This window comes from Charadrius vociferus, unplaced genomic scaffold, assembly GCF_000708025.1.
Source record: "Charadrius vociferus isolate BGI_N301 unplaced genomic scaffold, ASM70802v2 scaffold90, whole genome shotgun sequence".
NCBI lineage: Eukaryota > Metazoa > Chordata > Aves > Charadriiformes > Charadriidae > Charadrius > Charadrius vociferus.
In genome coordinates, this window is record NW_009647222.1 from 6,501,777 (window position 1) to 6,516,753 (window position 14,977).

At 41.1% G+C, this 14,977-nt stretch overlaps 1 protein-coding gene across 1 annotated transcript in view; it reads left to right on the forward strand.

The window, feature by feature from the left end:
• SOX5 (SRY (sex determining region Y)-box 5) overlaps nucleotides 1-14,977 on the forward strand; it is a 254,825-nt gene that overhangs the window by 222,650 nt on the left and 17,198 nt on the right. Inside the window, 1 exon segment of the mRNA XM_009879668.1 lies at nucleotides 4,094-4,239. Coding sequence (XP_009877970.1) covers nucleotides 4,094-4,239 — 146 coding nt within the window.

A 14,977-nucleotide genomic window follows, 5' to 3' on the forward strand; every position in this document is an offset into this window, starting at 1 on the left:
TGTTCAGGGAATTGAGGTAGATTGTTATGGCTTTGCTACTGTGTGTCTTGTTGCTACTAAAACATCTCCTGCTGGCCACTTTCAGAGATGGCACAAACAAAAGAAACCATAGCTCGAATATATCAGAAGCTGTTTCTGTGATATATCAGTGCTATGTAGTAAAAATTTCTCGTGTCTCTGTGGGTCTCTCCCAAGCTCTCTGTAGTCCATATTCTACCCACATAGACACCAGGAAGACCCATAGTTAAGTCCAAAGATAAAACAGATCTAGCTCCCACTGTATTACCCTCCCACTGTGCATAGATAATTATTGCTCATGTTGATGAGGATTACATATATCAGAGAATATGCTCCTACATCCTATAGAAAATAAAATAATTTTATTTCGTATGACATGTTACAGTTATATAAATATTGTGTAAATATCACATTGTTAATTGTTAATGTATATGTTATTATTAGCACTACTGTTTAACTTTGGTAGGTAATAACGTGTTTCATCTTTAATTTGCTTGGCTCTACTGCTCTCCATGCACAATGCATCAAGTTTCAATTTTTTCAAATTAATTTTTTTGTCCTCAGTAGAGCACCACATTTAGATGTGGAGTTAAGCATCTGACCTGCATCTCAGTGGCAGGACATCTCATGTCCTCTCCTCTCCAATCTTCTTTTCCTGCACACCTGATGTTTTTCATAGGTTTGAGACCCCTGCAATTTACTTCTTTTAACAAAATGCAGATTTTGAAATGCTGTACCTGTAATGAGTGATAATGTAATTGGATAAAAGCTGTGAGGATGAATGGAGCTTTAAAGGTCACTCTTGTAAGAAGAATTAATGTGTTATACCATTAATAAACCATGGAAAACTGTGGAGCAAAAGATAACATACTTAAGTTATTGTTAATGACATAGGCTTCACTGCTGTATATCTCTCAGCTACAAATATAGAAAGTGACTTTTTGAGGTTGCTGAGCAGTATCACTGTGCATACTGTATGTACAAGATAAGCAGTCTTCGACAGTGGTGCAGGAGCTGGACAGACATAGCCTACTTCTAACAAAGGTCTGTCCTTTAATGGAGGACTAGAAGAACGACAGGCTTGTGAACACGCTATGGAGTTTTCCTGCCAACTGCTAGGTCAGATCCGACCACAGTTATAGCAAGTAAAACTCATTATCATGTTGAAACCATAAAAAAGTGAGCGTGCAATTTCACATCACCGTCCAGTAGGGGCTACACCACAAAAAAATTTTGATAACATTTTTAGCAAAGAGGCTCAGGTCCCTAAAAATGGCAGAGAAAATGGATTACTTTTTTATCTTGAGAGATGAATCCCTCTACAAAAAAGTCGCTGGGAAACATGCAGTCATTTGCCAGACAGTTTCTTCCACTGTTTGAATGACTGGAGCTGTCAATTCAACACACAAGTTGTCTGTCCGAGGCGTGCATGGCCCACCTTGCTGGGATGCAGCCGAGCTGGCGCTTTTTGCTGCCGCTAACTTCAAATTAAAACCCTCTCTGAAAGCCATTCTTCAGGCTGCTTGGTTCCTATAGCATGGAGAAATGCTCATGTATTGTTCAGTTGCCTCTGGAGCATGTGAACTTACAGCCTCCTATGAATATGAGTGTAGCTGCATTGAGGCGTGCAGCTACGTAGTCCTTTTCTAGAGCTAGCCTTATAGTGTATGAATTATGCTGCAGACTGAGCAGTCACAAATGTCGTGGCTTCCTGTATGACTTTAAATCCAAGCATTTCTTTTTGGGAACAGGCATATGTCCGTGTACTAAAAACAGAAACAACTTCTCTCTGCCCTTTGCCATTATCTTCAACATCTCTATGCTAGTTTGGCAATCCTTGTAACTAAGTGCATTTTATGTAATGCAGTTCCCCTCTCTGTCAATAATTCACCACCTACCCTAAACAACAATAATTTACATTCAACTCACTTCTATATTAATCATTTCCCTGCACACCAGCATCTTGGCAGCTACTGAAAAACATAAGGAGTGCTTGCTTTTATTCACTGTCATGTGCCAAACTGTCTCAAAGATAGCAGTGTTCAGGAAAAGCCAAATAGTCTGGAGAAGGGCATGAATTCCAGTTCCTAGGCAAATTCAGCTGTATTACAGATTGAAAGTATTATACCTAGCCTAATCAAGAGCACAACCAGCAGTAATACTACTGTTTGTTTGTTTGTTTGCCTCCTTTTTGAATTTATTCTGACTACATGCAAGCTTGATCAGTAACAGATGCAAAGCGGGGAAGAAAGCAAGCAAGTCGATAAAATGGAGATTAAAAAAATAAAGTCAACTGGTAGCACTGTGCTGGTGCAGGTTCTGTCTTTCCTTATGCTGGGAAAGCTGGAATTACTGGAATTCCATTGGCTGGGAATTACTGATCTGGGTCATTTGATAAAAGCAATGTGGATCAAGTTATTTCATATAAAACTCTTAGGGTTCCTGGGTGTTTAGCCAAAAGTGAACTGTTAGAACAATCAATAACAGTCAAGCCGCACAGAAACTTTTCTTTCTAGTTTTTGCATGCCAAGGAAATCAGGAATACCAGTCCCATTCTGTCTGCAGTCTAAAAAAACAACAATAAAAACCCAAACCTAACTAAAATCCTGCCGGCAGCGCAGCACTGAACTAATCTGACATCAGCTTCTTCCCCTGAAATGTTTTAAGCAGCAAGACAATGTCCTACGTTTTTTGGCAATCAGCGGATCAGATAGAAGAGTCTAGCAATACAACAAGGATGTGTAATCTGACATGATTAGACAAGGCTCTTTAGGAACAGAACATTCATAATTGAGACAAAGAAAGAGTATTAATAACACTTTCCTAACACGGCAGTTAGCCATTTTATATTTCCTTTCTTTAATCTTAGTGTTTTTCAACAAATCATGGGATTTAATAGCGTGTTTTGGCAGATTAGAGGATTTATGGCCCAGATGTTTTTTGTTCTAAAAATGGATTAGGGTGTAAAGTTTGCTGGAATCCATGGAACATGTTGAGGCAAGCCGGTCATTTTGTGTGTGATTAGTGCCTGCCTTCTGTCTCACAGTCCCTCCATCTGTCACAATTCACCAATGGATCTGGTTAGATTTAGCCTCATGTCACAAACAGAAGTCCCTTTTCTGGGCAATTTCATATTACAGATTCATTTTATGCCGTTTTTATGCCCTAGTTAAAAGACAGAAAGAAGTGTGTGCGTGCGGGCGCGTGTGGGGATGTGGCGAGGGGGAGGGAGATTGATAGATATTAGCCTCTCCTTTAATGTTTGAAAAATAGACTGGGGCTCGGAGTCTCCCATCAGTATTCTATCCTACAAATCACATGCAGATCATAATAAGTATAATCTACAGTACGCTAAAGGAAAAAAATGACAAAGTGTCACATTTAAAATTAAATAGTATTAGCTGTGCCGGTGATGCTTGTAACATTTTAAAAGGAAATAATTCAGTGACTACTAAGGCTAAGCCCTAGGCTGTGAATTTGCAGCAAAACAGTGGACATTTGACCTACTATTAGCAGCATGAATAGGAGCGGGAATGTAGGTCCGTGTAGCTGTGGTTTCTTATACATTTCTGAATGACAGGTGGTGGTGGGGAGCGTTCAGTGGATGAGGTTTCTCTTCCCAGCCATTATGCGTTTCATATCTATAGCAAACCACCGCCACCTGTGGTTTATTTTAATGTATTCACAATTTTTAAGAAGGGGAAGAATGAAATGGGCTATTTTTAAGAGTTTGGGATTGTTGGCGGGATCAAAGCTTCGCCTAACTCTTATCCAGTTACATCCTGCTGCATGCAAACCACAGGGCTAACCTCTGCAGCGTCAGGGAAATATTGAAACTAATGGGATCAAATATCAGGACGATGATTTTGGCAGGGAGGTTTCTCATGCTTTCTATCCAGGTGGCTCTGTCATAACAAGAACAGAATTACAAAGCACGGACGGGTTTCTGGGCATTACCTTTTAACTCTTTCTCATTAATAATGATAAACTGTCGGTGCGTTTCGTCGATGAAAGCTAAAGTGTTTTCTTGTAACTTTCTTTTTTTAAGATATCCTTTCTTCTATCACGTCGTCAGGTTATTTAAATGACCACGATGCTGTTACCAAGGCAATCCAAGAGGCCCGGCAGATGAAGGAGCAACTTCGGAGGGAACAACAGGTGCTGGATGGGAAGGTGGCGGTTGTGAACAGCCTGGGTCTCAATAACTGCAGGACAGAAAAGGTGAGTTTCCGAGACTCCTTTTGCAAAGGGTCAGAGATTGCATTTGGCTCTCCCAACAGATACATAGGTTCTTCCTCCTTTTTTTCCCTCCTTTTTCTTGCTCTATTTTCTTCTCCCCCAGTATAAAACAGAATAGTTGCTTCTTTCAGAAGAAGCGAAAAGTAAAATGAAAACCACAACCAAAAGATGACATGAGAGAGAAACCTGGAGACCCTTGGGGGAGAGTGGGGAGGAGGCAGAGATAGTTAAAGCCCTCACGAGAACTTTGGAGGCCACTAATTCTCTGTTCCAGCCTGTCAGTGTGTATTATGAGAAGGTGATCTTAGACATCTCTGGGTCTAAGTGGAAATCTTGCTTTATGGAAATGCTTACATGTGTTTGTGAGATGAGCTGGATTTGAAAATATTCAAGCTTCTTTAGGAACATAAGCTTTGGTGATACTCAGGCTCAGCTTCTGGGTATTTAGCCTTGTGAGGTTGTCATATACGATATTTTGTGACCATTGCAATGTAGCACTGTCATGTCACGTTAAATGACTTAACAAAATTGAAAAAAATGGAGAATTGACAACACAAACTGCACCAAATATTTGCAGTGAAACTTAGAGGCAGAAGAACATATGGGCCTTACTACCTTCTGCTTTTGAACTGGCCCATGAAGCTGTGCTATAACAAAATATCGACAAAGTGAATATTCTTTCGTAAAATTTGTATGTACTGTAACTGTCGCGTGTGTCAAACAGGTTATGATTTGCTGCTTTTCTCTGCAAATACCTGATGTCTTTTTGTGCACTACCCTGGCTGACGGAGGATAAATAGAGCTACCAGTCCTCGCTGCCACATTTATAGTGAACTGTCGTTATAATACTGCCACCTAAGATGCACATCCAAACTCTTGTGTGCATCTCAGCTTCATGTGCTTAGCAAGACTCTTCCTCAGTTCCTCTCTTCCCCTGCAATATTTTCTGAGGTGATAGTGCCTTCGTCGTGCGGTACAACGAAGATGACTGTTGTTGCATTTGGTGTAAACTGAATTTTATTTAAACTGGTTCTAGTGGCTTTTCACTGGAAGGCCTTCTGTGAATCACTGAGATAGGCAGATAAATATGATGAATAAAAATGATCAGCTATTTAGCAGAAACTTGAAAGTCAGTCATCCTAGGAAGCTTGTGAGTCAAACAATATTGTCCAGAATGAGCAGATTGCTAATTTGGATAGCTTTCCATTTTCCCTGTTTTTAGATGGAGTTTGATCAATAAGCTGTGAGAAGCCAGCAGTCTGGGTAATGAATGTTAAATGTACATGTGAGTCTCTCACTACTGTACTTTTTTCATCAGGCCATCCTGGGTGTAAGTGATGTAGAAATGACTCCAATTTCATGCACTTTCTTGAGAGGAAGGGGAAGGAAGAAAGAGGTCAGTGTAATAGGTATCTGGCAGTACATACAATCTCTCTTAGAAGAATAAGAGCGCTAGTACGGGGGGAGATAAGGAAAGAGAGGGATGGAGCATGTTTACGGCGTTTCACATGGAAGAGTACCAGAAGGGAAAAGGGAAAAGCAGAGTGTCAGATATAAGAAGAAGTGATCACAAGCACAAAGGAATTTATATTCAAATATTTAAGCATTCTTGAAAGGATGCTCGGAGCAGAAATTTCTTTTCTCTGCTCCCCATGTAGAAATGACTTTAACACTCAGCCAGATGCTAATGCAAAGTGACTCAAGCTATTCCTCGCAAGCATAGCTAAATTGCCGTTATTTGTTAAGCGCATTGAATTCAGCTGTGGATACAGCAGTTGGTTGCATTCAGAAAGCATCTGTACCCTTTTTTTTTTCTTCCTTTTTTTTTTTTTTTTTTTTTTAATCCTCCAAAGCAGAGACAACTCTACCTATCTCCCCCCTCTCCTCCCTTGTGCTGGCTGGGAATTGTCAAGTGACAACCGACCAAATCCTTTTGGACAGGAAGCCTTCATCCTGAGTTCTATATACTTGCAAAGCAGGCCTTGTGGTTGGATCAGGAAGCCCATTAAAAGCACTTTGATGGTATGGAAATTCATCTTCGTGAAGCACCCAGGCCCCTAAGCAGCATGCTGTTTAGCTGTGGTTACAGATCAGTCATTCACATCGGAGGGCAGTAATTGTGCTGACGGCTTGTTCGGCAATGGAAGTACATAAAATAATCCCAGGCCCTCCACCATGGCATTGCGAGTTAATCTTCTTTAATACAGATCAGCTGTTGTTCTAACACATGACTTTATGCTGGCTCTAGTGACTCTGCACAGCCTTTTGATTAAGTAACAGGAGTGGAACCATCTGCATTCACTTTATTCTGTTACTTTCCTATTGTTGGGATTCTCCTTACCCCTTCTGTTTTCACTTCTCACCCTCAACCCCAGTTGAAGTTTATTTTCCTCTCTAATTCATGCCTCCTGGTGGGCTCGTGGAGGGCAGAGAGGAGTTCTTTTACAAGGTAGCAGGAAGAAAAAATTGTTTGCTCAATTGAAAATTTTTCAAAAGCAACTGTAGGGTTTGGGGTTTTCAATACAATAAGTGCCAAAACTTTATCGGGGTGCACTGATATTTCATTTCATTTCATTTCATTTCATTTCATTTCATTTCACTTTACTTAATTTTATTTTACTTTATTTTTAACATGGAGACAGGAAAGGACAGAACCAAGTCGGAGCTCTCCCTAGACTATAATGGCATTTGAGTTGCTGGGGTGACCACGTAAGCCACTAAGCACTAGTTAAGAAGTTTCACTTTTTCACTTGTAGGGTCTCCCGACCTGTCTCTTGCATTTGACCCAAAAGAGGAAAATATGTAGGCTGTAAAGTTCAGGCATTTTTTCTCCTTTCCCATAGATGCTCTAGGCCATCCACTGACTAGCCAGCTGTGGAGTTCGGATCCTAACTCCTAACTTCTCGAAAGTTTGTGTTTGTTTGATCTGGGTCTTTAAAATTTTCCCTCTTATTAAGAGTAACATTTGAGAGGAAGGCAAGTGTTGCTATTTTGAATTAAATTTTATTCTGTTTTTCCCTTATCTCAAGGGAAAGAAAAAGAGATAGTTGGGAAGGTGGGTACTGAGAAATAGAGTGCTGCAGTGTTACCACTGAGGGTTTCCCTTCAGAAGCTCAGGGTCCCACTGGGGGACTTAAAAGCAGCCCCTTGAACTTCTGGGATGTTACATTTGCTCACTGGTTGCTTCCTGAGAGGGAGATTTTGAGGGGGTGGGGGATGGAATTAAAAGAGTGTTAGCCTAATGTGTCTATGTGTCTATGTGTCCGTGGGCATATTCGTACTCAGAAATGTATATTATGTCTATAGTTATGTACAGAAGAAAGACTTTTCTTCCTGTAGAGTTACCTCAAACTTTATAGGCAACAAACACTTGTCTGGGGCTATCCCAAATTCTCATCTCTCCTTTTCTGCTATGGCTAACATGGTTATGGAGACCCAAGATTCTCTGAGACCTGTTCAGTTCTTCGTTGCAGGAATTGCTGCTGCAGCCTACCAGTGAAGGTAGGCTCTGTGCAGTACTGAACACGTATGTTAGACCCTTGGGAGGAGTTTATCTGCCAGGGGTAGCTGGGCAGGCTCAGGGCTGGAAATCACCTTTGTGAGTCTCTTGTTAAAGCTCTTGGGGCTTTTCTGCGCTCACGAACATGACCTGTTACCTGGCTTATGTTCCCAGATGGGTTGATCCCTGTGGACAGCCAGACCTGCCAGCTGTAAGGCAGTAGTCAGACAGGAATTTTGTGGAATTGGAGAGAAGCTGTTCAAAAGGAGTCATAAATGAGAAAAGGTTTTTTAAAAATGGCTAGGATGATTTGGGTGAGTCACTTTATGGGCTTCCAAGTTGGACCATCTTAAGGGATTTGATTTTCAGAGGATTACAGTAAAAACTATGAGCATCATGATGAACATGGATTTTACTAAAACCTATTTTAATTGCAAATGCAATAAAACATATTTTTACATTACTTTTCTTGGAAACATTTCCATGTATAAATGAGAAGTGTGTGTATATGTTTTTCTGGTTTCTTGGAAACCCAGGAGCATAGTTTTATTTGTAATTGTCATCTACAGTTAATTATAGCTTGATATGTACTATACATAAACAGTGTTACCTTTTATACATGTAGCTTAGAGCACAGATTATCATTTAATGCAAACACCACAATGGGCAACATCAGCAAGCGGACTCTGGTCTGTTTGTTCGGCCCCCAAATTGCCTGTTCCTCTGCAAAGGAGACATACACAAACACCAAGAGCCAGCATGTGTGTGCATGCATACAAGCCTACAGTGCAGTCTTTCAGAGATACACAGCACAAACAGGCGCCGAGCTAGCCAGTGATTTTCTTACAGTAGTCAGACTCTCCAACATTTGTGTATGTACCCTGGTAACTGTGAAAAAAAAGGAGGACAGGGGGCACACAGGCAGGTCTGTGAGCCTGTTTCTGCGTACCCTGGTACAAACGCAGGTACTGGTTTCCGAATGCCGGTGCCTGCTGCTGAAGGTGCCGTCGGCTGGGGCAGTTGTGTAAGTATACACAGCCACACGAGCATTTCAGACGTGTACGGACACAGCCACACTCATAGCACGCTCCGAGACGAGTGCATCTGAATACGTATACCTCCTCTGCTGAAGTGTTTCTTAACCTGTGATACGAGTTCTCCCTGTTGTCGCTTGGAGTGTGTCCTTTTAAAAGGCTCTGACATGTACTTGTCTGCTGGGCTGTAACTAAAGAGCTATTTGTAACAATATTTATTCCAGCATCGTAAGCAGGAGCCTATTTATTACTCATGCTTACGGAGCACCGGGTTCAGGATGCTTTTCCTCCCATTCCCACCCATCCCTCCTCCCACCATCCTCCCCACTCCCACCCCCATCTCTCCCTCTTCCCCTTAAGAGAGTGCCAAACATGAAATGACAGTGACCAATGTTGACTTAATGTGGATGTTTAATAATGAAAAAAGTGTGTCAGTTCCAGCGTTAGTTACAAATGGCAGTAAGTATATCGGGTGGCAGCCCTGTAATAATTTTACATCCATCATTCCTTCCTGATGCCTCGCTGGCTGCCTGATGGATGGGGATAGCGGAGTTAACTCTTAAGAAACTGCTGTGATCTGCTGAGCTGAAATGAATTCTGTCCCTGCTCTCCCCTCAGGGAGGAGGGGGATATTAAGAATCTCAAACCCGCAAATCCTGCTGTCTTTGAGAAATAAAACACTGGAGCTCACTTTACTGAAGGCATAAGGAGGAGCTGGTTTAACACACGGGATTTAAATTTCTCTTGCAGTAGAGAATTTTACTTCAATAACATTATTTTTCTTCCCCTAATAGTTAAATTTGAACCAGAAAGTTGAGAAAAAACTGGAGGAGAGAAGAGCAGGGAGAAGAAAAGAAAAGAAAAGGGTTGGTAAAACAGAGTCTGACCCCATGCTTGCTGCAGACACTGACAGGCCGTGGGTCAGACTGGAGTGAATAAGTTGTAATGATTGGAATTGGGAAGAGCAGGACCTGGTTCAAGCTGGGCTTCCCTGACAGAAGAAATCCACTGGAAATAATCCAGAGGTGCAGTGCTAACATCATAAACTAAATCACTTTGTAAGAGTTAAAACCTGCCCCTTTTCATAATCTCCGTAGTATTTTACTGGAAAAATACTTTAGCATTCCCAGTGACTAGCAGAGGCTGTATTACCCACAGACATTACATACACACACACTTATCCCTGCAAGTTCAGCAGACTGCTAATATATATGTCCTGTAATTTGTAGCTCACTCTATTCCTCACTGGCCTGTAAAACACTAGGAAAGATGATCAGTGTAATATTTTTGTTCTCTTCTCGCAGTGTGAGCAGAGATCATTCTGTTTGGAATAATTATTAGACAATGTGGGGACCAAGGAGTATCTTGCAGACGATAGACTGTTACGGTCCCACAACATGAAAGTTAACATATTATCCTAACAACTGTACGTCCCCTTCTTAATACCCTTTCCCCTACCCTTTTCCTCATTTTGTCTTACTGAGGTTCTTTGCCGGCAGAAATTCTTGTATGCGGATTGCCGTCCTCTTTGTTAATGCTATCAACACAGAGCAGACAGTTTTCAAAAAGCATGACAAGAAGGCGAGCAGGTATTATGTCATCACCCATCCATCACCCTGTATGTCAACCTTTCAGTGAGTCCAATCGGCACGCTCAACAGGATCATTCATGTTCCAGGAGTCCTCTGTTCAACAGGGCTACTGTATCCATTGTCATCTCTCCTGAAACTTTTCTCAAATTTAATTAAAAACACGTGTTAAGTTTGCACACTGCGAAGATCAAAATCGGTTTTGCCCAGCGCTGGTAACCAAGCGTTAAACATTTTGATTTGCTTTAGCTGAAAGTTTATTCCTTTTTGCCCCCCCCCCCCCTTTTTTTTTTTTTTCTTTCGCCATTTGCTTTGTGGAGCTTGTGTATATTTATATTTACAGCCTCTGCATTTAATGGCCACATGCCTTATTTTCACAGATGGCCAGAGGAAGACTTCCCCTCCCCCCTTTTCTTTTAGTAAAGCCTGCCTTTGGTTTTGCTACTTTTGTCACAGTGCCACTACTCTCAGTTAGCAAGTGCCTACGCATGGGAGGGAGAAATTCTGTAATGAAGATTTTTTTTTTTTTATTACCCCAAGGACTTTAGCTCTTTATTTGAAAATGCCCTTTTTTTTTCTTTCCCTGGTTGACTATCATCTATTAAATGCCCAGATACATTTTTCGGAGAAAAATTAATGTGTGTGTGTGTGTGGTTTTAGTACATCATTATGGCAGGGATGCATGGGCAGGTTAGCTAATAAAAAATGAGACACGCAGAGGGAGGGACAAATTCTGCCCATGAATGTGTGCATGAAACTTCCATTGAAGTCAAGGAGAAGAGCAGGCAAAGAGGCAGGGGGAGAACACTGGATCCTTGCAGGTGCTGAAGTCTGAATGGGAATTTAAGACTTCGTTCACTCCAAAGGGCAGAGATTGGAAACATTCACAGGCTAGTGTGGATCAGGGACGACTGCAGCTGTTTATACTGTAGTGGAAATTTTATTAAGCCCAATAAAGATGGATCAACTTCCTCCTGAAAAAAAAAACATACAATTGATTTGGAGTTCTTGTTATGTCTTTTGAGCTTTTTGAGTCTTTGGGTTTAAGTTCTAAGCTGTGCCCTACAGCCATGAGAACTAATTACTTCCTGAGATTTTATTATTATTTTTACATAATCATGTGCCTCCAATAGCTAGGGCTTTCAGCACATTCATGGTCACCAGCATCAGTGCAATACCTCTCCTCAGTGTAGTGGAGGCTGAGCCTGATTCTTCTGTGAACTGTGTCCACTTAGTCTCCTGGGGATCAACCGCTCCTGTTCTGCCCGTCCTACTGTGCAGGGGTTCACTCAGCTGTGTGGCAGACAGCCACTAGTACATTTTGGGGGTGCAGAACTTTACTTTTAATTGCATTGATGCTGATGCTGGGGAGTAGGCAAGCTAAGCCTTACTGCCTGACTGGGAAAATGTTGTGGTTTCTTTCTTAGAAGACGGCATGTCAGCTTCTTCATTAGGGCTGGAAGAAATGTAAGCAAAGGTAGAGCAGCCTTCGTAATTTTAATACCTTCTAGGGAAAACCGGAACAGAATAGTCAATGTATCTGTAATGCTGCTGTGCAGTTGAGTCAGCCATTGTTTAGTAAACAATTGCCAGGAAAGCAGAGACTGTGTTCTTGCTTTCTCTTTACATGCGTGTAGACCCTCTTTCCCAGGATATCCTGTGTGGGTTGGGATTTTCATCTTGTTTAATTTTTGGCATACCACCTCTCTTCCTCAGTTAACCCTTCTTTGCCTTGCTGATCAGTTGTAGCAGCTCTTTGTGACTTGCTGTGAAATCCTTCGTTAAAATTTACACAGCAGGTTTCATTCAGGGATCTCAACACTCTTCACAATGGTGGGAAAATGTCACGATCTCCATCCTGCGTAGTTGGGGAAACCAAGGTGCAGCGACTGAACAATTCACGCAAAGTTAGAGAGCATGTCAGCCCCGAAAGCAGTCTAGATGAGAAACTGGGTCGTGTAACTCTTAACCTATTTGCAGTCAGCGGATTACAGCTGGATCTGGTTGAGGTCAATGCCCATGCCCACATGGTAAAAACTTTTGTAGGAAAGAAGCAGTGTATCATCATTCTGCTTTGCTTTGGCTTTCCTTTTTATTTCTTCTTTAAAGTAATGGGCTGGGCCAGCCCTACCTGCATTTTCATTTAAAAGTCCTGATTTACACTATCTGTCAGAGCTCGTAACCAAAGAAAAGGAGGACCTCTGTGTCCTCGTTTCTTGTAGAAATGCTACTTCCCATTGTTTGTTTCCAAGTCAAATAATATTATTTTCATGAGGTATTCTTTCACGAATAAAGGATTTAAAAAAATCTCGGGGACCTGACACTTAAGGCTGCCAAGTTATTGAGGATTTTTCTCTTTTTATTTCAGTGGACTCTGTCTTGCCTTCAGTGCTTTAAAAGGTACTGACTTGAGAGCCCTTAGAAACCAAAGACCTACATCCACAACGTACGGCAAAGAAAATGACGATACAAATTTCGGTACATTTTCCCTGTGACTGGGTGTCTGTCCCTGAGAGGAGAGTACTTAAATGTCTGGGCCTACTTGATCCATCTGATTTTTCCCCTATAACACCTAACAGGGCACCTCTCTACTCAGTCCATATAGAACTTCATATAGATGATGAAGCAGATACAATGATTTTCAGGCAGTATTGAACCAATCTGGATTTGAATGTATGCCATAAACCAAAAGATGTGGTTCCTTTACCAAATGATGTAGCCCTAATTAAGACAATGTAATACTTCTGAAAAAGTAGCATAAAATCAGGAACAACCACAAGTGAAGAATGTTGTTTTATTTTCTTGCTTATAATGCTGCTTCTAGGTTCTGTGGGTGGATTATTCCATGAAAAAGAGATCTCTGATAAGCAAGACTGAAAGAGCTGAGGGGGTGGTGAATGCATTGTTTCTTCATACTAAACTTTGATGCAACAACAACAAAAAAAATCTCCCAAATGATAAATTGCTGTGACATTATAAATAATCTTTCATCTTCTTTGGTGGTCCACAGAGTTTATGTAATTGGAAGGCTAAAACCCTTCTTTGTTGTTTCTTCCCTTTTCATTAGTACAGTAGAAGACTATAAAATTGTGCAGCCAGAAGGGGTTTAACAATTACTGAGTCAACATTTGAAAGTCTCACTGTATTTTATCATTTCATGCATGTGCTTTTTATGAGTTTTACAGCCCTGCAAGCGTTACTTAAGCAAGCTCCATTGTAATGGCAGATCTGTAACTGCTCTTGTTTTTATTTATTTTGCTTTCCCTAAAAAAAATATGTGCTATCAGCAAGAGTCACAATTCCACACTCACAAAGAAATTATAAGCTTGAGGTTATAATTTTTAGGTAAGAGTCAGGAGTGCTAGTTTCAGTTCCTAAAACTACCAGTCTTACTAAGGAACCTTTGGCAAGACACTTAATATGTGACTCGGTTTCCCATCTGGTAAACAGAGTTACTAATAAATACTGCCTTTCTTTGTGAAATTTTGTGGGTAAATTCACTGATGAGTGAAAAACACTTGGGCAATGTGATCTGTTACACAGAAAAACCTAAATCTAAATAGAGGATCCCTCGGAAGAGAACCAGAAATTCTCTTACGGCAGTTATAGGTGTAACATGATCTGGACTGTAACGTGGTTTAGACTGAGACATAGACAGTGTGCACAGTACCTGTTTTGAAGTACTGTGGCATTAATACGCAGGAGTAGAGTCTGGACTGCAAATAATTCATCACATGCAAACCTCTGGGCACAGCTCTCACTACTGCCAGTGGTTCCTCTAAGTTCTTCCAGCTCTCTGTCGTCCATAATGCTTTCCTACCTCATGTTTTCCACATTTTGAAAGACTGTGGATGAAGATTTTGTAACACAAGCTATTCTGATGTTTATTATTGCAAGAGACAGAGGAATTGCACAGAAAGATTACTTTTACGAAATCTTCACTCCTGTCAGATGTAGGATAAGACTCTTCACCTTTTGGGGGAGCTAAGAAAAATATCATAATGTTGAATGGATAACGCCTGGCACCACCAATGTGTCTGATAATTAAAGATGTTTTTCTGTCACAAACAGAAGTGAACTTTCATTGTGGGATCATAGTTTAGCAGCTAATCTGCCTAGTACTTCAAGGTTTGGTGCATATTGACCAAGATATGTGTCTGAACGGTTGATATGTATTGGGGTTTGCTTAGAGAAGACTTCTACCTCAGCACCACAAAGCATGTTTGATGATGTCACAGGTCCTGCTCAACAATCTAAGATAAAAAGGAGCTTATCAAGGTTCAGTCTATTTGAAAATACCACCTTCAGAGTTTAGACGTGGGAATTTTTCCCACAGAGCAGGATGGTAAATGGCTGGACAAAGCGCGCTTGGAGAGGGAGGGGGGAAATAGGACACTAAAAAGAACAATAACAGGCAACCATCTGTTTCTTTTTACATATCGCTGGTACAAAGGTAGCAGGCACTCTGTCCATCGGAGTATTTGTAATTTTTAGGTGCAAGAACTGATGAGCGAGTTTCTCCTTGCACTCCATATGTAACCGCGTTTGGCTCTCTCCCGCTACTCTGAAATTTTTTTTGCCTGGCCTTTCAGTTCACTT